This window comes from Passer montanus, unplaced genomic scaffold (assembly GCF_014805655.1).
Source record: "Passer montanus isolate IOZ18808 unplaced genomic scaffold, ASM1480565v1 scaffold112, whole genome shotgun sequence".
NCBI lineage: Eukaryota > Metazoa > Chordata > Aves > Passeriformes > Passeridae > Passer > Passer montanus.
Window position 1 is genome coordinate 1203818 of NW_024357836.1, and position 25185 is coordinate 1229002.

General features: G+C 48.2%; 2 protein-coding genes across 7 annotated transcripts in view; one reads left to right on the plus strand and one right to left on the minus strand.

The window, feature by feature from the left end:
- Window positions 1-1061: 1061 nt before the first annotated feature.
- The window catches only part of DAZAP1 (DAZ associated protein 1), a 24869-nt gene continuing 745 nt past the window's right edge, over window positions 1062-25185 (minus strand). Inside the window, exons 2-12 of one of the 6 annotated variants that reach the window (XM_039732956.1) lie at window positions 19672-19712; window positions 19064-19230; window positions 18725-18790; window positions 18104-18211; window positions 15801-15849; window positions 11483-11565; window positions 8095-8248; window positions 6319-6348; window positions 5747-5887; window positions 4805-4987; window positions 1062-2028 (exon numbers count right to left, since the gene is read on the minus strand). In XM_039732956.1, the coding sequence (XP_039588890.1) occupies window positions 1856-2028; window positions 4805-4987; window positions 5747-5887; window positions 6319-6348; window positions 8095-8248; window positions 11483-11565; window positions 15801-15849; window positions 18104-18211; window positions 18725-18790; window positions 19064-19230; window positions 19672-19712 (1195 nt within the window). In that variant the 3' untranslated portion in view covers window positions 1062-1855. Of the gene's footprint in view, window positions 2029-4804; window positions 4988-5746; window positions 5888-6318; window positions 6349-8094; window positions 8249-11482; window positions 11566-15800; window positions 15850-18103; window positions 18215-18724; window positions 18791-19063; window positions 19231-19671; window positions 19713-25185 lie in introns of those variants that run through there. The other 5 variants (XM_039732946.1, XM_039732966.1, XM_039732985.1 and 2 more) reach the window with 5 other exon arrangements.
- Window positions 24804-25185, plus strand: part of GAMT (guanidinoacetate N-methyltransferase) — a 5000-nt gene continuing 4618 nt past the window's right edge. The window contains exon 1 of the mRNA XM_039733029.1: window positions 24804-24975. Within this exon, the coding sequence (XP_039588963.1) occupies window positions 24819-24975 (157 nt within the window). The 5' untranslated portion in view covers window positions 24804-24818. The remainder of the gene's footprint in view (window positions 24976-25185) is intronic.

Here is a 25185-nt window from a genome sequence, read left to right on the forward strand (position 1 = left end):
GGCCGCGGCCCGGGGACAGCGCGGGGACAGAGCGGGGACAACTCGGGGACAGCGCGGGGACAGCGCGGGGACAACTCGGGGACAGCCCGAGGACAGCCCGAAGGACAGCGCGAGGGACGGAGCCTCCCTCCCGGCCCCCCCGAACCTGCCCCTGCTGATCCAGGGAAATCGGGGTTCCAATGAAGCCGCTCCTTGCCGCTGGCCCCAGAACCCAGCAGTGACAGTGACAGTGACAGTGACAGGATGGCAGCGCCCAGGGACAGCGCGGGCCGTGCAGCGGCTCCGGCCAGCCCTGAGCATCCCGCGCCTCTGGAGCCGCCCGTGTCACCCGTGGCGTTCACGGTGCCAGCAGCCGCGGGTGGGGCGGGGCACGGCAGCAGAACCGGCCCGCGGGCACGGCTGACCCGGGCTGACCCGGGCTGACCCGGGCCACAGAAGGAGCTCCGGATCCAGCGGCCGCAGGGGCCTGGAGGGGCTGGTTCTGCACACAGGGGCCACATCCAAAGGCTCTGATCCCGGAGGAGGTGAGGATGCTGGGTGTCTCCGTGCCAGGGGGGTGCTGTGCCCTTGCCATGGTTTCTGCTCCTGGCGAGCCCAGCTGGTCTCGAGTGCCACCCACACACAGCCCTGGAGCTGCTCCTGCCCCGGCTGCAGATTCCAGCTCAGGGATGGAACGGAGCGAGGAGCAGAGCCACGGGGCACAGAGCCACGGGGCACAGAGCCACGGGGTCACACGGTGAGCACAACCAGAGCCACACCAAACACCAAACTCCCCCTGAACAGATGCACGTCCTGCCAGGAGCGACCTCTGCATCCCAACACATCCCAGCTCCACCTCATTAACGGCGATTAATTACACCAGGGACAGCCTTCACCACAGCGGGCTGGAGGGTCCCTCCCCAGGTCAGATCCCACGCAGCAGTGCCTTCCTGGCAGTGCCACCCTGCAGGGCACGGGCACAGCTGGTGCCACCACAGCCTCGAGGACTCCCAAGGGACTTCTCCAGAAAACCCACACTCACAAAAGCAAAAAAACCCCAGAAAAATGGAGACAGGCTGGTGTTTCTAATCCAAAGGTTCTTGTCTTTATTCAAACCAGGGCTTGGCACTGCTCAGTGCCAAACGCACCAAAACCTTTTTGCCTGAGGGAATGCAGTGTGGCCGGGGCCGCGGGAGGGAGGCAGGTGGAGCTGGAGCCTCCGAGCAGCTCCTGCCCCCGGCCCGGCCCAGCTCTGCCCCCAGAACAAACAGCAAAATACACTCAGCAGGTTTCTGTCAACTCCCAGAGTTTGGAACCCTCCGCCCCAGCACTGCCGTGGGGAGGGAGGGAGGGAGGGGCTGCAGCTCTTCCCCCGCCTCCGACAGCGCTCACGGAAACCCTGTTTTAAATTAAAAAATAAGCCAGCATACATAGTAGAAAATTTCTCTTAAAAATTTCACAATCTGTAAATGTATATATTTTTTTTTCTTTTAAACATAAAAGTTTACAATATACGGTAAAACAAAGGCTCAGGAAAAATAATTTCAAAAAAAAGAAACCTGAAGTTTTGAATTAAAGCTGAAGACATTTTTAAAACCCTGTAATTTGAACCAGTGACATTTTCTTTATTTGTGCTGATGGGTTAGAGAAAGGAAAATCTTTAAAAACTGCAGTCCAAACACCCACAGCTCTGCCTTCAGAAGCCATCTGCCCCCAACCCTCCCCCGCCCCACCCCCGAGAAAAAAAAAAACAAAACTGTTGTTAGGTTTTTCTTCCATCAAGTAATGTGATTGTCACAAGTTCAGGAGTCTGGAATCCGGGCTCCAGCCGTGCCCAGAGGTCCCTGCGGGCAGCACTCCCTGCTGGCAGCCCAGGCTAGCGCCGGTAGGGGTGGAATCCTTGCACGTTGTGGTTCTGCCCCCGGCCGAAGCCGCTGCCTCCGCCCGGGGGGCCGCTGGAAGGCTGCACCGAGGGGCCTCCGTAGGGAGGGGGCTGCTGGCTGGGGTCAGAGAAACCTTGTCCAAACCCACTCAAGTCTTGTCCATACCCTGGGGAGAAGGGAAAGGTACAGGATGAGCTTCCAGGAGCAGCCACAGGAACCTGCCAGGAACGCACCTGGAACACCCGGGAGGAGCAGCAGCGCTGGGGTCCTGCAGGGATCTTCCTCCTCACAGAGGAAATGCAAAAAGCAGAAGGGAGCAGGCGTGCAGAAGGGGGAGATGTGTGTGGGGTAATCCCAGCCAGGCTGGCACTTCAACCATCTGCTCACAGCTTTGGGGTCTTGGGAGCAGTTTGATTTTGGGTTGGGACTGTACCACAGGCCAGTCTGGAGTGAGCAGAATTTAGGGACAGGGAGAAAAACGGGGGGGTCCTTTCCAAGAGAAAAGACTGGCTGGAATCGCTGCTACCAACACAAAAATTTACAACTAGATGTAAATTAAGACGACTGAGAAATTGAGAAATTTAATTCAAATTCTCATAATTAAATATGACTCTTAATCCTGGCATCAGCGCCAGCCCCTGCTCTGAAAGATGCTATTAAGGCTCCTAATTACCAAGAACATTTGTGCAGGCTGCCTCTCTCTCTGCAGGCTTACAGCAGGTTTAACTCTCTTAATCCCAAACAAAGTCTCTTAGCACATCTTCAGCAGTTCAATTTCAAGCTCTGCCTGTCCCTCAAGGACTTGCTGGCACTAATGAGCACTAAAGCACAGCGAGCTCGGGCTCGGGGAGCTGCAAATGCTCCTCCTGGCACTTGTTCAGACACAGATAAGCAGGCGCCCAAAACTACAACGGGATTGTTTGCCAAGGGGTGAGGCTGGGAGTGGAAAAACACAACCCTGCAGTTGCTCTCCCTGCACAGTGGTGCAAACCACAGCTCAGCAGAGGGTCAGGTTGTTTGTGAAGAAGGAAAGCCACAGCACACACCTGGCACAGGCACTCGGGACTGCTCTGCTGCAGCCCCTCTGCTCCTGCTGTGTGCTCCAAACCCCAGCCTGCATGGATCACCAGGATAAATTAAGGCTGGCGTGGCAGGCAGAGCTCACTGTGGGGTTTCACCCCAACATCTGAACCCCATCCCTGCCTCTCTCCCAGCAAGGAACACCAGGGAATTCTCCCAGGACCTGCCCGAGGCTCCTCGTCCCTGCCCAGCCTGGCCTCGGGAGTGCACACAAAGCTCTGGGGTGGGGCCTGAAGGGTCTGGAGCAGACAAACCCACCCTAGTCACTGAGGGGACTGCAGGGATGAGCCTCAAGAGCACCCTGCATGGAGATAATGAATTTTTAATTGCTTTCAATTAATGTAATTAATTTGATTTTGCAGGGTTAGTGTTAGTGCTGACACTGAAGGATTTAGGACACTGCCCAGGATAAACCTTACAGTGCCTTATGCTCATTAGGGAACTTTGTGGTTCTTTAAAGCCCACAAGCTTTACACTTTTATGTAAATATATGTAAATCAGGGACACTTCCAGAGATAGGGCAGCCACAGCTTCTCTGGAAAACCTATGCCAGGGTCTCAATAGCCTCAAAGTGAAGAATTTTTTCCTAATACCCACTCTAAACCTATTCTTTTCCAGATCAAAGCCATTCCCCGTGTCCTGTCACCACAGCTCCAGATGAAGAGTGCTTCTCCATCAAACTCTTCTCCATCAGATCCTTCCTAAACTTCCAACACCTCCCAAACTCTGGCTCCTCACTGATGTAACTGGCTGTGCAGGGATTTGTGCTTTATTTACAAGAGTCCAACCCACTCCAAAAAAGAATCTGCAAAGAGCCAAGTTCTGGCAGAACAAGAAAAACTTTGAGTCACAAGGGCAAAACTATCCATGAAATCAGCTGGGTAAGAAACAAATGAAAAAACATTTCAAACTCATAAGATGAGGACATGCTGCTTCACAAACACATCTCAAAGGCTCATCTTCCTTCAGAGGCTGCTTTACATTGCTGGAACTTTGAATATTATCTATTTGAATAAATGTTGTGAAGTTTTCACCTCAGAGCAGTTTCTGTAGGAACTTGAGGCAGCACTACCACATGGAGAACGTGTTCCAGCAGAGAACAGCCTGAATCCACAGGCTGCTGTTTGCAAAATTCCCTTCAGAAGTGAAAACTGACCAATTACAATCCCTTAAAAACAACATGAGTACAGAGCTCTTTGGAGAGATGTCTGTAGAGATATTTGGAGAGCACTGCTGAGAAACAAGGCTGAGAGGAGCAAGATGAGAATGAGAATTCCCTCAGAGCTCCCTCAGGGAGCAGCAGCAGAAATTTTACTCTGGAGCACAGGCACTTCTCTAGCAATTTTAAAAAGAATTTGGTTTTTGTTAGCTCAGTGCCTTCCACCTCAAAGTTACCTAGAGAGCACAACAAAGCTTTGCACACAACTGCACCTCCAGAGAGATGGGGCAGGGATGAGAAAAGAGAGGAAAAGGCACTGGTTTGGATCCTTACACATGCACTGCCTGTCTCTCCATGCTGCTTTTACTCTTCAAGTCTGTTCTCCAAGGTCTGAGACACAAAAAAAAAAGTTCACTACAAGCTCTGTGAAGCTCTTGGAGTGGAAGTTTTAGCTATAGGTTTGGGGAGAGTGGAAACCAAGAATTCATCCTGGCAGTGCACAAATCCCTGAAGCTTATTTTACAGCACAAAAACAACACTTTAGAGCTAAGAAAATTCCCTCTGGCTAGAACATTGCATGATTCAAGGATGGCTTGAGCTGGTGGGAGAATTCCCATCCCTGAGAAATGCCTGCAGCAAACTGTGTCCAACACTCTGTGCCCAGGACTAAAGGGAAAGGGGATAAAGGGCAGCAGTTACTCACCAAACTGACTGTAAGGGAATTCTGGCTGAGCAGTCGGGGGTTTGCTCATGTCCTGAGTTGCCTGAGATGGTGGTGGTGGTGGAGGAAAAGCAAGTGGTGCTGCCCCTGGAGTGGCAGGTGGAGGGGGGACTCCAGGGGGGGCAAACTGGTCAGGTGGAGGAGGTGGAGCACCGTAACTAAAACCTGCAAGGACAGAACAGGTGAACATCAACATCCTGCTTGGCTTTAGAGATGATACAATTTAAAACCAACAGTTCTGAGGCTATTAAAGCCCAGGTGTTTGTGACCAGTGGCTGCACAGATTCACCTTGACACACTGGTCATCCCCACAGCCCAAAGATCTCAGCAACTCACACAGGTGGGAGAAATGTCCCCCCAAAGGTAGAGGCTGCAGCAGAGAAAGGGATAAAAAGCACAACTGGGCAACTTACAGACATGAGAAGTGAGGAGGAAGCCATATTATCCAAGATTTTAGGAGGAAAAAGCATCTCGAGGTAATTGGAAATTATTTTCCACCTTCTTTAAACCAGGTATGCAACAGACTTTTGAAATGGTGGCCTGAGAGGTAGGTGCTAAAATCCTATTTGTATTTCCAGTCCCAGTTATGACCTTAATTCCTTAAGCTCCTCCAAAAACCCTGCCTGTGTTTGGCCCAGGTCACCAGCACTGAGCTCTAAGTTTTCTCTCAGGTGTCCTAACAAAGGTGCACAAAGTATCTAAATTTATTTAGCAACACAGATTCAAACTAGAGAACAGAAATGATTACTGCACCCAAGAATAAAATAAAGTGCACGCAATAAAAAATAATGCTATAGTTAAATACATAATCTGGGAAAAGTAATTAAGGATAGGTGAAACACAGGGGGGAATCCAAGTCCAGCAAACAAGGAGGAAAAGCTGAATTTGGAGCTGGATGTGCTCCAGCCCCTGGGGGTCACTTACTAAATGGTGGAGGGGTGCCATAGCCCTGTGGGAACCCTTGTGGAGGCGGGAATCCCCCGGGAGGTGTGGAGACGATGTATGAGGTAAATGGTGGTGGTGGGGGAGGAGCTCCTCTGCCCGGAGGAGGGGGTCCATATCCACCTGCAAAAGGAAGAGAAACCCAAAAACTGAAGCAGAGGAATACCAAGGAGCTGCTGCTGGAGTCAGCTTCCTCTAGATGGGGTAAGGCTGTTGGATGGATTTCAAATGCAGGTTCAGCCTTCTATGAATCCTCACTTTGGGAAATATTTGTCCTCCAAGTATCCCCACTGTAAATAATTGCAGTTTAGCATGTAATCCCTTGGTAACAAATTAATGTGGCTGGAACAGCAGGATGTGTGTCAGCTCCCATTACTGAGCTGCTAAGAAGCCACTGTCTTCCCCTCTGTTCTTCCAGGACAAATTCAATCAAGCTTTTAAATGTAGGTTAAATCCTACAGAAATCCAAAAATCACTGTGAATGCTCAAAGAAGCTGCACCCATGCTTGGGAGGATTTTTTCCTTTCAGAATTGGTCCCATATAATGTACTTACCAATTGCCTGTCCAGCTGGCACCCACATCCCTAGAACAGAAGAAAAAAAGAGCCTCAGACATCAGCGAAGCTGCGCACTCCGCAGCAGGGATGATGCAGGAAGGAGGATTTGGCTCTGGGATAGACTGGGTATCCTCCCCATGTCCCTTACAGGGCTATTTTTATGGCCTAAGCAACGTTGTGGGACTATTTCTGAATGTGTAATTCTAGAAAGACTCTGAATCATTCAGCAAATGACACTCAGAATAAGACAGCAGTTCCCAAACCCAAATCAGATGGAGCATTCGAGAGCTGCCACATACCAAGTGCAAGAAATTACAGTACTACAGAGAACAACACCCCAGAGAACCCCAGCAGACTACACATCCAAGGGATTCTTAATTTACTACCAGGTTTATCCGAGTTATTTTTGCAGTTTTTGAAGCATAAAAAAGCCTTTCCCATCCCTTGTGCAGTGCTGAGATTGAAGGATAAATGCGCTAGTGTCTGACATTAATCTTTCCAGGAGATCAGATATCATTTTCCCTACTAATCACTGCATGGAAAATAATGGGAGTTTCTCAGTTTGCAGATTAGCACATCTGTGCACAATGTCAACCCTCAGCTGCAGCTTTCAAGTTAATCAGCACCGTGGGGAAATGAGCAATCCCTGTGCTGCACTTCCATCCATCGGAGCAGGGATGGAGCAGCCACGCTCCCTGCAGCCCCCCAAGGTGAACGTTTCTCATCTCTCAGAGCAAGCAAGTCACAGCAACTCAATTATCCCTCTGCATTTCTCCAGAAGTTATCAAAATTGTCTTGGATGAACTCAGCATGTTTATCCTGCCTCTGGAATCTTGGGGGGTTGCACCATCCAACCCAGGCTGCTCCCGAGCCCTGCAGGGCTCCTGCTGTGCACGGAGTGCTCCCTGCACCAGAGATGCCTGGTGCTTTCCCAAGCTGCATTAAGCAATCAAATCCAAAGGCAAGGCCATCTATTTCCCCCTCATCCCTTTCAGATTTCCCTGATAACTTCCTTTGAAACTGCCTCATCCTTGAAAAGCCATATTTCAGCCAGATTTGCCATTGGGGTGTTGTACAGAACTCACTCCACAGCTGGAGTCACACCTGGGACATTCCCAACACCTCCTCTGAGTTCCCCCAACCCATGGGGATTCTATGTGGGAAGAGGCAGCTCCAAAGGGAGCAGGTGGGACACACCTGGGACAGTCCCAACACCTTCTCTGAGCTCCCCCAACCCACAGGGACTCCACATGGGGAGAGGCAGCTCCAAAGGGAACAGGTGGGACACACCTGGAACATTCCCAACACCTTCTCTGAGCTCCCCCAACCCACGGGGATTCTATGTGGGGAGAGGCAGCTCCAAAGGGAGCAGGTGGGACACACCTGGGACAGTCCCAACACCTTCTCTGAGCTCCCCCAACCCACAGGGACTCCACATGGGGAGAGGCAGCTCCAAAGGGAACAGGTGGGACACACCTGGAACAGTCCCAACACCTTCTCTGAGCTCCCCCAACCCATGGGGATTCTGTGTGGGGAGAGGCAGCTCCAAAGGGAACAGGTGGGACACACCTGGGACACGTGCCAGGCTGGCACCGCCTTCTGCCAATGAAACAGATTTTTGGGCAAAGCAGTGAAAAAACCTCACAAAGGACTTGTGGGTGGAACTGCAGTCCTGCTGCCAGGGAGAGGAAGAACACCTAGTCCAGCAAAGCAGAGCGCACGAGCTGGGAAGGCCGGGCAGGGAGAGGGGCACCCTGGCAGGGCGGGCAGTACCTTGGGGGCCGTACCCCTGCTGCCAGGTCGGAGGGGGCTGCCCTGCCCAGCCGTTGGCAGCGCTTGGCATGATCCTGCTTCCCCACTGGCTGGCCCCTGGTGGCCCTGGAGTCTGGCTCTTGCTGTCACGAGGCTCGGCGCGTTTCACCTCCACCTGGACAAAGAGAGGCAGAGCTCAGCAGGGCTGGGGGGGCCCCGCGCCCCCCGGCCCCTCACACACACCCGAGTACACTTAAGGCTACACTTAGCATCTTATGACTTATGTCTAAGTACTTAATTATTAAAACTTAAGGCCAGTAATTTACAATGTTTCTCAGGTACAGTGTAGGTGATGGTAAGGAATTACGAGTCCTACTGTTGAGGGATTCCGAGAAAAGCACCCTAAAAATCACTTCAGTCTCGTTGGCTTTCATCTTAAAACAGCAGTACCCTCTGACAGCAGCTCTGCACTTAAAACAGCACAATCTTGGACATTAATGACAGACTGGTTTCATGTTCAAGGCAGGAGATACAAAGGTGATGTTTTCAGTTAAAAAACCAGAATTTTGAGTGAAGAGGCTGCTCTGAAAAAGGGTACTAATGCTTTAACCAAACATGTTTGGGGTCCATTTGGAAGTGACAGTTTAACCCACCCCAACTAACTGCAATTTCAGCTCTGCTCATACCTGAGAAACACACATTTTTTGAGATTTTTTTTTTTGTATTGTTGTATTTTTTTTTTAAACTTAAGATTTTATTTAAATGTCTAATGGAAGATAAAGACTTACCTTCCCCAGGCTAACGCTTAAAGAATCTCAGTTAACTCAAACAATGTCAGAGGGAATGGATGTGATAAGAGAATCTTACATTACATCTAACAAAAAAGTAAACAAACATGCAAGTAATAAAAATGGACAGTTGAGTCAATAAGAAGCAATCTTCATACTGTGTTAAGTCAGTGACAAAACCCCTCCTGTTTTAAAAAATCAGTAACCACAGTGCTGAAGTTATTTCATTCCAAGATAAAATGTCCTAGTGTTCCCAGCCATGGAATAAATGCGTTTGACCTACTTAAAATAAGCTGCACATTCAACATAAACCTCTCAAAAAAAAAGAAATCCAGTTCTGATTTAATGAAACCCTCTCAGCACTCGCTGAATTTGAGGCTTTTTTTTTTTTTTTCATTTCATGATTAATTTTAATGGGTGCCAGAGTACAAAGAAAATAAATCTCAATCATCAATGGGCCTGAGTAGTATGGAAAATAAAGTATTCAGAATTCTTCCTGCCATGTCTTAAAAGCCATTCATGTCGGAGAACAAACAGGAAACAGGCACAAGGCAAGGACAAAGCCCCCACACCCCCCTGCCAATGCCCCAAGGACATGAGACATGACAGTAACCAAATCTCTGTCAGCTCAAGGCCCTTCCAGAGAGCAACCAAGGGAATTTTTCAAAGGACTCAAATTAATGAGTCTTAACACATTTGCCTTGAGGGAATTCGGTTATTGCTTACAAAAGCAGAGGCCTTCTTGCAATTTTAATTTTTTCCCCCTCCTTTCAACAACATATGGATTCATTTCAGCAATACCTTTTTAATTACCAAAAAGACAGAGATACCATTTTTAAAAGCAGGCATGATTAGGCAGTGAAGGAGAGAGCAGGGGATCTGGAGCTCATTAATCCTTGTGGAAGAATCCCATTAATTTTTCAGTGCACACTTGGAAGCAGGGAACTGCCAAAGTGAGGACTGAAAATTCCCTGTGCAATAGGGAGGTTCAAATTCCACACCTGCCTAGAGCCCAGCTCACCCCAAGAACTGAGGCAACTCTATTAATCTGAGCTAAAAATCCCTGAATCCTGATTTTTTTTTTTTTTTTGTCACTGAAAGGGAGGGGGAAAGGGCAAAAATCAATTATTTCAGTTTGGAATTGGGTTTGTTTGGGGAACACAGAGCGAGTCCCAGTGCTGTGTCAGCAGAGAGCAATGAGGAGGCTCACACTGGGCTCTCCACCCTCTCCCAGCACCTTGTGGATGTTTCTTTGTTCCCATTTGGCTCTGCTGCTCTGTGGGATCAGCTCCCACGTCAGGGTTTTGCTGAAGGCAATTCCAAGGGCAGATCAGGGACTGCTGGGGGGATGCAGGTGATCCTCACACAGCCCTGTGTGACTCACTGCACCTGCTCACACCAGGAACCAAGCACTGATGTTCTGGATCCCACAAGTACATCCCTTTGTTCCCATTAGCAGGAAAACACCCAGCCTTCCCCCCCAGAACAAGTTCAAGGAATTAAAGGCATTGTTGCACTGCAAAATGAACCAGAATTCCACCGATATGCAGAGTGTGTCCCTTGCTAGCTAAGGAAAGGCTTATGAAATACCAGCACATAAAAGACTTTAAAGACAATTAAAAACTCACATAATGTAATAATTTAATGAATGGGAGAATCTTCTATGTCTCCCTGAGTGTCCTCACTTCAAGTTTAGCAGTTTTAACATTAGTTTAAAATCTGAATATACCTTAAAGCTGTGCAAGGACTTAAATTTACCAGAATTTCCTGTGGTTCATTTTTCTTTAAATTATTATTTCCCCTATATTTAAAACTTGGGTGTCCTGCAACAATTTATTTTGCTTTTAGGTTTGTGCTGTTTTTTTTTTCCACAGGTAGAAGCGTGTTCCTTGCTGAGTAACATCAAGGGAGCCTAAAAAATCCCTGCCTATCCAAGCCCCGTTTGCTGACAACACAGTATGAAGATGAAACAACCAGAGGTCACTTAACTGCATTGTGGTTAAATACTATATAGAGTACGTGGGTTGGTATCAAAGTTTCACAGTAAGTGACCCAATTTTTTAAAAAACCAATCCTTCAGGATGTTTTTTTTTCTCCCTTTTTCTTTGGAAGTTTAAGATCATATAAAGCAGATTGTCTGACACCACCTCAAGATTGGAGTATCGAGCACACATCTGAAGGAGTGGTATCTTAAACCAAGCCTTGAAGAACTCGGATTTCACTGGGATTCTGCTTTTCCAACAGCTGGAAATCACTGATTTCTCTCCTTGCACCACAGCAGTGCTCAAAGCAGAGGCAGTGAGCACCAGTTCACCCCAGAGATGATGATCCCAGTTCATCTGCTCAGCCAGAGCAGCCCCCAGGTCTGTACACACAAGGCCTCACCCCGAGCAGAGCCCACAGCCTGAATCCTCAGGCTTCCAAGCCCTCCCTTCCCCAGGCTGCCCCATCCTAAGTGCCCTTCTCCAGCAAACTCAGACTTTCCCCACCTCCATGGATAAAGCCTTGAATTTGGACTGCTGTGCTCTCCCATCAACAATTAAGTTGGATTCCCCAGTGAAATCTCTCGTTGTCCAAGACTTGGTTCTTTCTTAAGGTAAAATAAAACTACAACTACACACTTTTTTGCCCATGATGTCGTGAAAATGCATGTTGACAGCCTGGTCCACTGATTGTTCGTCCTCGAAAGTAATAAATCCAAAACCTAGCCAACGACGAAGAGTGAATCAAGGTAGCAGGGTGTTGTGACACAAAACAGGATGATGAACAGTATTAGGGGCAGACCAAGGGTTCAAGCAGGGGTTTCAGATAACGACACTTGTGTTCAATTGGCAAAAACTCTGAGGAAATTGCAATGGATACTTCCTGTGAAGAGGCTTTAGTGCCTCGTCTCGATTGCGCGCATGCAGCTTCGAACTGAGCTCGTTAACCGGCTTTTAATTTGATTTTATTCCTCATCCACCTACCAGGAAATGGAAAAAAACTGCTAAAATCAAAATACTTGTGGGACAGCAGATTGAAGTCAAGCAACTTTGCTGCTCCTCCCTTTGATTTAGCCTAGTTTCCCAAGGAAAACCTATCGTATATCCCTGTTCCCCAAAGCTGCAAAGCAACTTCCTCCCAATCCCTTAGCCCAGCTTCCAGTTAGGGAATATTTTCCGTAGAAAAGAAAGTTAGTTTTGAAATGTAGCTGTTAAAGCATGAGAAATTTTACCACTCCATGGATGAATGAGAAGCTTCAGAAACTAACAACCTGCATCAGAGGTTCTCAAGTTTTGCACACCTTGGAGAAAATCATGGAACAGGTGTCACTCCTTCCCAACAAGGCAGCCCCCTGGGAGGTGTTGCTCACACAGAACGTGGTGTTGCTGCCACGTCCTGAATCTGTTTCATTTCTTGTACTTCCTGTTGGGTTTCCTTTTGAAAATCCACAAAACTTCCCCATCCTTTTTGCCCCCAATGGGTGGCTCATTCCCTTCCACCTGACCACAGCCCCGGCTGCTGGCAGCTCAGCTGGATCCAGCAGCTTTTGATGCTTGGAAAGAACTCTGAGAAAGGAGGCAAAGCTCCCCTTTTGGAGGTCACTCTGAGAACCACTGAAGTAGGTTGTAGCTGCTGACACAGCCGAGAGAGTGGCAAAATAGTGGTTAATCCCCAGGACAAGGCGGCTGCTTCATGCCATCACCCACTGGCTGCTGCTGGGGACAACCCAGGGCAGGGAGGGACACATGCAGTACAGGAATTGTGCCATTCTTTGGATTAGCTACGGAGGGGGGGAAAGGGGGGAGAGCAATAAAAATTAGAAAAGAAACCCGAGGTGCGGCGTGGGAAGCGTTTATGGAACATGGATGCGGTTCTGCTTTTCTGAAACCCAAGATTTCCCCCTTGGTTTGCGTTTTGCTTTGCAGCTAGTGCTGACAGCAGCCAAATCTTGCTCTAAAGCGTTACAGAATACAGATCTAGCACAGGAATGTCTCTCCACGCTTATCCAACTGCGTTGGGTAAGCCCAAAGAGGCCTAGTGTAGAGAAAGTTTATATATATATATATATATAAAAATACACAAAGATACAGGCCAAAATAGATTCCAGCAGGTCAAATTCTGCTGTCAGCAACAAGAGCAAAAGACATCACTAAAATAAACTGAAAATAAAAAGGAAAAAACTTGGCATTTCCCACACACAAGAGACTGGCAGTATAAACGAAGTTTTGTGGAGCTGTGATGAAAGCAGCCTCGAAGCTGAGAGCAGCATTTCATCACAATATATTTGTCTGAGTTAACCAGAAATCCGAGTGTTGGAGCCAAAGGAAAAGTGTTTGTATTTAAATCACGTTTAGTATTCCAGCCTTTGTCTAAAAAGAGATGGGGAAGAAAAACAATGGATTCCATCTGGATGTGAAGGTTGTTGTTAAATTTGATTCCAAAGCTAAAGGAGGGGAATGGATTGTGGGATGGGTTTGGAAGGGGGGAGCAGGGAGAGCAAGAGGTCATTGAGAAAAGCAATAAATAAATTTTAAAAAGGGGATTTAAAAGGGTCAGACAGCACAAGATAAAGAAGAGCACAGTAATCAGAGTAACACAGCAAAACTCCAAGGTGAAGGTTCAAGCAGAAGTGATGAAACCCACCAGCTGCAGCTTTAGTTTTGAAGGACAGGACTCTGTTAAAGGCTGGAGAAATGAACTGCATCCAGCAGGAATCCAAGAGGACCAGACCAGAGTGACAGAGCTGGTCTGCAGCCAAGGCAGGAGGAGAACAGAGCAAGAACTGGAAATCCCTTCCCAGCCGTTGGCTTGGCCAAGAACAGGAAGCAGGGGAAGCTGAGACTGCACCAAAGGCACTTTGGTCCTTCAGAGATGTGACGTGATGGCTGTGCTCGGGGCTGTGGGAAGAGTTTGGATGAGGCAGAGCTGGCAGGAGCAGGCAGGACTGGGAGGAAGCAAAGATCACGTGGATACCTGAGCCCAGGCAGCTCCTCAAGGACATCACCTGAGAATTTGGTGCCTCCTGAGGAGCTGGAGGTAAATGGATGCTACAGGGATTAGGAACAGGGATCATTTTCCCTCCTCCTACCAGTAAAGCAATGTGCACTCCCAGAGGAAGGGTGGTGAAGTGAATGGGAAAAGGCAAAATTCAGAAGGGTCTGAGGAGAGATTGAATTGGCCTCTGGAATTTTATCTACAATTATTAAAAGGATAAAGGGACAGAGCAGCAAGAGAACACAGAGAGAAGAAGGCTAGAGAAAATGTGTTCTGGGATGCACAACCAGGAGTACCCAACACAAACTCGAGGAATTTTTCCTAGCACCCCCAGGGACTGCCAGGGCCATTTTGGGAGATGTGTTAGTCAGCACACTAAAAAAAGCCTGGAACAGCACAGAAACAAAAGGCAGAGAGAGAAGATTCAAGAAGTGCTCAAGAAGTCTGATGAATTAGGGGAGGAAGTTTTCTGTGGGTGGAGACAAGACCTTTCCCCCAGCTGGCACTTGTGCTTTGCACCCCAAGCCCTCCTTTGCTGTTTTGCTTTTAGTAGAGCTTGAAGCAGAGAAGCCATTAATTGAGACAGGATTAATCCAGACCAGGCATGATGTTTAAGTACCTTTTGCACAGAGGCTGCAAGGCTGGGATTAAATATTGCAAAGATGGAGATGATACAATAATTACTGAAACATTTCAGAACTTCAGCCCCAAATTACATTTGAATGCCAGTGCCTTTGTCTCCTCTATCCAAAACCAGCTGCTCTAAAGCACTGAAACAGAAGAATTTATGTGCTGCTTAAATCAAAGGTATCTGCTGGAAGAAGATTAGGATAGCTAAAGCAAGAAAACAAAAAAACAAATATATTGAAACTTCGTTTACACTCCAATAAAAGACAAAGCCCGTCCCTCCTCTGACTGCGGAACTGGCCTGTACCTCTGTGATAAATTATCACCTAGAGAGAAGAAATCTAAAGAGATATCGTTAATCACAGTCAAACAATTCACAGAGAGAGAAGAAACAAAAAAAAGAACTTACTTAACATTACCATACTTTACTATGAAACACTTAAATATGTCACTAAGGATGTATGTCTAAATTAAAAATAAAACTAAGACTTAACAGCTTAATAAATATGAAGTGAAAGATATATTTCTTAATAATGAGGCAGAAGAGAAATGAAAAGTTCAGATGGCAAACTATTCTCTAGCATGTCCAACATGCTACAGGGTGGGAGCACAGCTAAGCTTCATGTGCCAAAATATTGCCTCTTCCTTGGCAAACAAATGGTGGATGCAAAGGGACGTGGGTGACATGGAATTGCTTCATATTTTGACCAAAGGTTCCCAGCTTGATTCAATATCTAGTGAATTTTTCAGGTTTTTGGGGTATTTTTTCCCCTCCCCTCTTAAAAAAAGCAATCTGGTATACAGGGATTATATATCCCAATTCAAAATATACATATATGTAGTTCAGAATTATTTTGTGTTGTTTAAGAAGAGTTTTGCTTTAATTTGAGGTGAAGCCATTTAACCAAAACAAAAAGCAGGTGATGGATGGATTGTGTCCTGTCTCGTGCTCTGGCTGGAGCACCCCACATGCACTTACAGACCCAACGTACCTTTCAAGTGGAACAGGAGGAAAATCTGCTTATTTTTCCCCCTCTCAAAAGACCTTAAGCCACAGGAGTGGCTTGAGAATCAAATTTCATTCAACTATAAAAATAAAAAACCCCAACCCATCAATGAGCATGAAACATCTGAGTTGAAATGCACAGACCCAAGTGAAGCTGGAGATGAAGAGTCTAGACTTGAAGTGATGTTTGCCCAGTGAATTATTCTTTTTCCTGAGGCAACATAGGGAAAAAAAAATAAATCTACCTTTTCTGATGGTGTGAAATAGTTTGCCATCTGACTATAGGAGAGTATGAAGAAATTTCAAGGACAAACTAGATCAGCCTTTACCTCGGGGCCTCTGTTTCTCTGCGTCATAGATCATTACAACTTCAGTGACCTGGAAGAGAGAAGGGAAATTCTACTCCCTGTGCTACCAGGGGAGGGCTGGAACAGTCACCACCAGCTGGTTCCTGCTCTCTACCCACAAAGCACAAGCCAAGAGCAGCCATCATCCCAGCAACAGCACAAAACAGGGAATATTGCTCTTCCTGGGAGTTCAGAAAGCCTGAGCTCATCTCTATTGCCTCATCACACTTGACATTTTAATCTAACACTGAGGTTTTGTACTATTCGTACCCATTCTGTGGCCTATTACACACCCCAAAGGTTTGTTTTCCAACTCATCAGTGCAGCTTTTTAAAACATGATTTTTTCCATTTTTAACCATTTTCACTTTCACCACGAAAAGCAGCTTGAGCTGCAGGAACATGCAGGGCTCCTCTGATTGAATTACTGGAGCACCAGAGAGGCCCAGAGCACCAGTTAAAGCAATGCTTTAAACAGCTTTACAAAACCCCTCTAAGTTCTGGATGAGCAGTATCAGTGTGATTTTAACCTAAAAAAAGAAAAAATGGAAATTGCAAGCTGTTCAAAGGCTTCAGGATTATTCTTCTCAGAATGAGCACCACAGTGAGCTACAATTTAAACAAAACCTGAGGTGTAATGTTTATGTCAACATTAAAAGAGCTGAAGGGAACTGCTCTGAAATCTCTTAGATGCAGAGAAGTGGTCACAAAATAGGTGTTATTTTGTAAAATTGCATACTGAAGACAATCTTAGGATATTTACCCGTGAGTAAAAATGAGTTTAAAGCCTGACACAAATTTATCTTTACTTACAGCTAGAAAACATTGGGTTTGAGTTGCTGCACTCACTTGAGCACATCCTACTGGATGCTCCCAGCTGGGCTGGGGGCCCCACGTGGGGATTTTGCCTTGGGACAATCAGTGCCAGATTTGTCCCTCCCCTGCTCCATTTGGGTCCTCTTCACCCTGGCCTTAATGAGCCAGCAATTACCAGGGCTGAAAATCAGTGCCTGCCTTGGGCTCTTCACTCTGGTGGCCACAAAACATTTGTGAGACTCCACTGCTCCAAAGGGACTCGTTACAACTCCAGGCAGATTCTCTGATTTCTACACTATGAGTAAAGTGCTACTACTTACTTTTAAGGGCACTTACAGTTGTGGCTGTTGCCTTCTACACCTGCAGGACATACCCTGTATCTCCCCAGCATCCAGGGCACAGCTGGAAAGCCAAGTCTGTGAGGAAGAGCCTTTAGAAACTCCATCCCACAGCTGTGGAACGTGCTCCCTGTTTTTATTATTAGTCTATTGCAGCCTTTCAAGCTAAAGAAACAGTTGTTAGCTGTTGCTTTTTGTGTTTTTAAATGAATTCTCTTAATGGAATTTTAAACACTGATTTGACTTGATAAGAATTTGTTTCTCAATAAATCCTTTGCTGCCACTAAGAAATGTCAGAAAAAGGTTATTGAAGAAAATATCAAAATCTACACTAAATGCCAATCAAATTAATTTTTACCAGCACAGTCCTGAATTTAACTCACACAATCTTTACCTTCCTCAAACTTATTCACAGCTGAATTATTTAATTCAGTAATTTATCATATGCCCCCACTTCCTTGAGGGCAGTGAGAGCTGGGATAAATGGGAATTAAAACTAAATAAAAACTAAATTAAAAAAAAATACAGAAGATACTGTCATTTCAGTCCAAGGTTACAAAGTGAATTAAAGAAGGTGCAAGAGGAGCAGTCTGTCTCAGAACAGAGGTTCCAGGGACATCAGAACTGAGATTCCAGATGGTTTGAAAGCAGCTACTGCTCCCCAGACAATGGCAGGAGACCCAAATTTAACCTATCTGTACACATAGTCAAACACCAGGATCTTAAAATCCAGCCCATTGAGACTCACTGTTCCCAAAAAATAATCAGCAGACACTTTTAATTGCCCAGCTGAAAGTTATCAAGAGGAAGAGGGGTGGGGGTGGAAATAATAATAATAATACTTTTAAAAAGTATCATTCTTAAGGCACCTCAGGAGTTTTTGGAAGAAGGGATAGAATAATGCATCAGATAGACTTAAACATGAGGAGACAGAAGCAGCAAAGTAAATTCCACATGAGCAGCAGGTTCTGCCAAGGGACATTTCCAGATGATGAATGCTCACTGCAGTTTCTCACAAAATGCTTCAGGTGCCCCTCCAGCACTTTGCCCAAATTACCCCCAAATCTGACAGCTTGAGGAAATGTGAGAGGAGGCAGCAGGGAGGGGAGGCACCTTCCCCCCCAGGACTCACCACTCCGAACTTCTTGAAGTATTCCCTGAGCTCTGTCTCGCCACAGTTATGAGGAATCCCACCAACAAAAATTTTATTGGATTTATTGTTATCGCTCCTGGATCCTTTCTGCTAAATCAAGGAGGAGAGAATTCAGTCAGAAGAACAATAAGGGTGGCTGCTTCTATCATTTCATACTGAACCATGAACAATGGGCTCTGGCAGGCTCAGGGGAGAGCTCCAGCCTTGAAGTCTCCCAGGCATGAAAGGGAAGCTCAGAGGTTCAGTCCCCTGCTCTTCAGAGGAGCAGAAATCCTGGGCCTGTGCTCTGAGGCCACTGACTCATTCTAAACTGAAATCTGGTGAAGCTTCAGGGTGTGGAGTGGGCTGGAACAGCATCAGCCCTGCCAGGGCTCTCCAGACACTGCTCTCAAATCTGAAGAACTCCACTAAAAGCATCACTAAGAGCTTAGGAAACACCACACCCAAACTGACACTGCTCTGCACAGAGCCTGCCCATGGAAATCCAAATTAAAGACACTATTTAGAAATGAGATTTAAGTTGTGCATACAGACTTCTGCCTTTAAAACATGGCCACAATCCAGAGGAATTCCAGAGGAGGCACAGGGATCTTTCCTTACCCATCCCTCCTTCGGCCGTGTCCGCTCCGGCTGCATCCCCCGAGGTGTGCATGGCTTTGGATCAATCTGGAAGAAGTTCCACTTTGGTCAGACCTCAGCAGAGTTTTGCTCTAAATGTAACATTTGTGGCAGCTGAACCCAGCCCTGCTGACATGCAGCTCCTCAGAGCTCAAACAACACAAGGCACGGAGCTAAGAGCTGCCTTACAATCAATCATTTAAACCAACAACCAGGTTAACTCTGACACTCTGCAAATAAGAAGCCAGAATTTAAAGCAAATCTTTGAATCTGGTGCAGGAAAACAAAACCAAAAAAACCCAAAACACAAAAGCAACTTACATTTCGGCCATCTAACGTATGAGGTCTGCTGGCCAGCACTGTTCCCACACAGTTGGGATCTTTAAATTTGACAAATCCAAATCCTCGAGATTGATTTGTTGTTTTGTCTTTCATTATTACACAGTCTACAACTTCTCCATACTGGGAGAAGTAGCTACGAAGAGTTTCTGTCAAAGAAAAAAAAGCAAGTATTAAACAGAGCCAGATATTAACAACACCAGACTGTGTTTGCAATTATGAGACAACAGATCAGCAAACATGGAACACAGCTTCAAACTCATCTTTTGAAAATGATCACATCTTACTTCCTGTAAACAAATGGCAGACAGCAGTTTATTTCCACTCATACAAATGGAAAACAGTAGGACAGTGATTATAAAAAGGGATGTCTGTTGAGCTGACAAAAACTTCAGCACCAAACAAAATAAATCTAAAAATATGAACATAAAAAAAATATATATAATGATATATCTGAGCTGTCTCTACAGAAAGTTTCATTAATGAGCAGAGGAGGAGGCTCTCAGGCCAATCTCCTCCCCACAGCAATGCCTTGAAGAGCCCCAGGCTGGGCTGTCACCAAGGCCCAACGCCTGCAGCACTTTGCTCACCTTGTGTCGTGCTCCAGTCCAGGCCACCCACGAACAGCTTTCTGCAAACAAAGCACAGGGCACGTTCAGGGCCTGCAGCAGAGGCTCCATCGGATTTAAGGCACAGCTCAGCTCTTCTGGAGAGTTTGGGGGTACCAGGACCTACAAAGCTGGCACCATACCCAAAGCTGCTGATGAAACCAACCCTTCCTCCATCCCTGCTCTCTGCTCCTCCCTCACTCGCCACAGAACACTCACTTGGCTGCCAGCACCTTCTTGTGGGGTGAAAGCAAAAGCACAACTGCCATGCTCAGGCCTGAGACAGAAGTCAAACCTGTGCAGCAGGTACTAATTAACAGAGCAGCACTAATCCAGCAGCAGTTGTGAAACCACTGTACAACCCAGTTTCCAGATAGTGCTGGGCAGGTGAGAAAGTCATGGCTAAACCCCAAACTGAACTGCTTCAAACTGATTTGACTCTTCCTCTGCACAGAGCACCCAAATCTGCAGGGTTTCCTGTCCCAGCACGCCCAACACCCTGGGTAGGTGCTACAGGAGCTCCGTGCCAGGCTGCCAGCTCTGCAGCTCTTTATCAACTCCTGGGTGTGCCAAAACTTCCAGCAGTCATTTACTCAGTAATTAAAGGCTGCTTAGAGCCACCTCAACATTTGGCCCTTGTCAGTGCCAAGAATCAACCCCAAAAAACACCCTCCTAGCTGTCTGCAGCTTCACCCTGAGGAGCAGCAGCAACCTCTGCTCTCTGGGAGCAGGGGCAGGACCCGGGGAAGGCTGGAGCTGTCAGGGGAGGTTCAAGCTGGGTATCAGGAAAGGTTTATTCCCCAGACAGTGCTGGGCACTGCCCAGGCTCCTCCAGCCCCGAGGCTGTCAGAGCTCCAGGAGCATTTGGACACCGCTCTCAGGGACAGGATGGGATTGCTGGGGTGTCTCTGCAGGGCTTTGATGGTCCCTGGGCTTCCCTTCCAGCTCAGCAGATTGCGTGATTCTGTGAAAAACTCTGCTGTTAATGGCTCCATGGCTCTGCACAGACAAGCACTGGGAAAGTTTATTTTTGGAGGATGCCCTCAGGTTCTCCATCAGACCTCAAAGAGAACAAAATGGACCTTGCTTTGCCTTCTACTTGCCTTCACCTATACCTGAGTACAGCTGAGGCTGGTGGGGATTCCTGCATCCCCACTTATACGTGCACAGTTGAATTTCTCCTAGCAAAAAAACCCCCTAAACTTCCTCTCACCTGCTCTTTTCAGGAGCAGGTAATGGCAGGGAGAGCCCAGCCACCCCCAGGAAGAGCTGCAGGTGCACTGGGAGTAGCAGGGAAGTGAAAGCCTTGCAACTGGAAGTTCCTGTGGAGCAGGGCAGCTCACTGACAAAACCAGCCTGTCCCTTTCCCCTTTGATTCACTTCTCTGTGATAGGACATCATGTCACAACCCTTGTGCACCAGCCAAAGTGACAAAATTCAATAGCACACAGCACCTAGGAGCCTTGTTCCACTGAGGCAAACCCTGTTCCTACATTACAAGCAGAGACGTGACACGAGTCTTGTCTTTCACAAGAACAGACCAACTGTTAAGCGCTGATCAAAGCTTCTCCTTGAGCAGCCAGCAAACAACCGAGCTGGTGACACGCGAGGCAAAGACAGCCCTCAGTGTCACAGCAGCAGCCTCTGCTGTGTTATCACCGTGCTAAAGGACGTGCCAGCCCTCCCCAGAGCAGGGCAGGACCTGCACCCTGCCCTCTCTCAGAGCAGGCCGGCTGGGCATGACCGAGTTTCCCTCAAGGATTGGAAAAGTGCCCCCAGCTCGCCCTGGCAGCGCTGGCTCCTGGCACGGGCTCAGCGCCTTGTGGAACAGCAGCCAGCTCACAGCAACAGGTCTGTGCTGGGCCCAGCCAGCCTTGGCCAAGGTGGCCCCACCACCCCCTGCCCTCTCCACACACAGGACACAAACCCCTCTGCTGTGCTGTTATTTTTAAGGAAAATAAGTAATTCTAATTTCCTAATAGCAAAGTAAAACCAGCTGATCTACTGCTATATTCACAATAAAGTTTTGGTATGTGTTAGCAACATTCTCTTCACTAACCACCATTTGAGGTTATGGTTTGTTTTGGGGTGTTTTTAACTAAATTTGATAGCTTGGTATAAAAGTTTAATCGATTTTGCATCCTTGTAAAAGTACCAGCTGTGTTCTGAGGGAACACCAAGCTGTCTGCAGAGGGAGGTCACTGAAACCTTCCAGTTCCACCATGAATTATTTGTAGTCACCCTACATGGACTGCAACAGCAAAGCTGGGTAGCTCAAGCCAGCCCCAGCAGCTCTATGGAAATCCACAGCCCTGGTTTATACACATGGAACACCAAAAGCCAGGAATCCTCTGCCTTGGGATCCTCCGTGGTTTGAAGACACTGAGCAGGGCCAAAGTTCACAAAAATCCAGATGTGGTGTGGTGCAGGACAGCTGTGAGGCAGGATGGGTGAGTGCTCTGCCCCCACGCTCAGCTGCATCACCAGCCCTTTCCCAAGGTCTCACCCACACTCCAACCCAAAACTTTTGGTCCTAACAGTTATTAAATTCATAGAAATGTATAAAATGGACAGAATATCCTGAGTTGGAAGGGATCCATTGAGTCCAGCACTGACACCCCAACACCCCCACCCTGTGCACCCCTGGGAGTGGTGTCCAAACCCTCCTGGAGCTCTGGGAGCCAGGACCATGCCCTGGGAGCCTGGGCAGTGCCCAGCACCCTCGGGGACAAGAACCTTTCCTGCTCTCCAACCTGAACCTCCCAGGCACAGCTCCAGCCTCAGGCCCTGCCCCTGCTCCCAGAGAGCAGAGGCTGCTGCTGCCTCTTGGGAAGAAGCTGCAGACCCTGCTGAGTCTCCCCTCCTGCTCCTCAATGTTTTCAGCTCACACGTGCTGACACCACCCCAAAGCCCACAGCTCCATAAAGCTCCAAATTTACAGTCTGGGGACACCACAGCCCATCCCTGCTGGAATGCAAAGCCACTCCAGCACAGCCAGTGACTGCACAAGCCACCAGCCTGGCTTTGGGGCAGGAGAGTCTGTCCACCAGGAGCAGTGAGATCCTGCCAGGTGAAACAGCCCTGAAGCAGCAGAATTCCCCACAGGGATCACCTCGGGAGCAGAAAGTGGGATAATGACTCCTCAGAAGTTGCAGCTGGATAATAAGTTTGAACCAAGTGTTCTGCCTCACTACTTCCTGGGTGAATTCTCATTGCTAATTTATTCTTTTTTGCCATAAACATACTTGCTGCCAGAGCAAATCAACTCAGGATTAGTAAAAAAAGCATGCACAGGTATTTTAAAACCACCAAAACTCAACAAAAGCACAAACTCTTTGCCTACATAAACAATCTGGTGTTTGATTAATAGCTCTGATCAACACCTCAGCACAGCCCCCAACAGCTGCAGGACAAAAGGATCAAGATCAGCACCTTCCTCCATCCAAACCAGCCCCAAGTATTAATTAATTACAACAAATAACACTCAACAAGGCCCCTGCCTACCCATGCCAAGACACCTGCAAGGCTTACAGCTTCCTGAGGTACTTTCTCTGAAAATCTCTGCCTGCAAAAGCAGCTGAATTCATAACTTCCCATCCAGCCCTGCCTCTCACAACAGCTTCAAACCAGAGCTTCCTTCTGAGGGCTGCAGCAGCTGAGCTTGTTCTACACTCTCATCTTCCCTCTGAGCGCTTTTGGGGCACGAGAATAAAGAAAATTTCCCTCTCTGATTAACCCCCAATTCCTCCTAATCTGCTTACAGCTCTGAAGGATCACAGCCTGTGACTGGGAACAAACTCTGCAACAGCCCAGCCTGCTCAGCTGATGATACCCCAGGAATATCCTGGAGGTTATCCATGAAGGGGAGCTGATATTCCAGGGAATAACCTGGAGGTTATCCATGGAGGGGAGCTGATATTCCAGGGAATAACCTGGAGGTTATCCATGGAGGGGAGCTGATATTCCAGGGAATAACCTGGAGGTTATCCATGGAGGGGAGCTGATGATACCCCAGGAATAACCTGGAGCCTGGCACTCACCTACAGCTCAGGAAGCCAGACCTGGTCAGGGCTCTCACAAGGCACCAGACAGTGACTAAGGCCCAGGAGCAAACAAAAACACTTTCAGAGCAAAACCCACTTATTTAACCAGGCCTCATGCAATGTGCGCTGGAATTGGATCATCTCTAAGGTGCCTTCCAACCCAAACCACTCCAGTGAGATATTCCCATCACTTATCCTGCCTCCTGTACTTTTAGGATTTACAAACTAAGAACATGCAGTAAATAAGCAGCTTACAAAGCAGTGCAAGCAGCATGGGACAAGTGGTTTGTGTTTCCTGTTTCCAACAAGGTGACCAGTCCTAATGGGCAAATACTGTGCCAAAACTGGAAGAACCAGCCAAGGAATTTTTTTTTAATTTGGTTTTAGCTGCTCTGAGTTCTACCATGCCCAAGCCTGCAGCCTGATCATTTCAATGTCACCAGGGTACAGCCCTCAAGCAGAACAACACTGAGTGCAGCTGGATGATCTCTGAGGTCCCCTCCAACCCGAGCCTTGCTACGATTCCAAAAGCACGTCACAAGAACCAGACCAGTGTCAGGTTTTTGGTTTGAAGCCCCAAAACCCCCGGGGATGACTAAAACCGGGGTTTTCCTGCCTGGAACACACCCCAGGCAGAGGGGAGCTTGGGAGAGCAGCCCTGCGGGGGCACCGAGGGCGAGGGGAGGCTCCTGGTGCCACCTTTGTCCCTCCACAAGCCCCTCGGGGTGGCCCTGATGAGTGACCCGAACAAAGTCCCCAGCAGGGTCACACAGTCACAGGACAGACCCTCAAGGACCATCGAGTCCAATTCCTGGCCCTGCAGAGAACTCTTCAACAATCCCACCCTGGCCCTGGGAGCGGTGTCCAAGCTCTCCTGGAGTTCTGGCAGCCTCAGGGCCGGGACCCTTCTCTGGGGAGCCTGGGCAGTGCCCCAGCACCCTCAGGGGGAATAAACCTTTTCCTGACAGCCACCCTAAACCTGCCCGGCCACAGTTCCAGCCGTTCCCTCGGTTCTGTCACTGGTGCCAGAGAGCAGAGATCGGAGCTGCCCCTCTGCTTCCCCTCACGAGGAAGTTTTAGACTGCGATGAGCTCTCCCCTCACACCCCTCCAGGCTGAACACACCAAGTGCCCTCAGCCGCTCCTCCAAAGGCGTTTCACCACGTCCGCCGCCCTCCTCTGCACGCTAACCCCTCACTATCTTTCTTATACCGTCGCGCCTAAAAATGCGCGCAGGACTCAAGGTGAGGCCGCACCAGCAGAGCGGGACAACCCCCTCCCTCGACCGGCGTGTTGTCCCCCGCGTCAGGAGAAGAGGGCACGAAGGGACAGAGGCGGGCGGGATCCGGTGCGGGCGGGCGCGGGAAGCGCCGCGGGCGGGTGACCTTGGGCGCGCGCACCTGCCGCAGCCCCGCGCGCGCGCCGGTCACGTGACGGGGGGTGGCGGGGCGGGG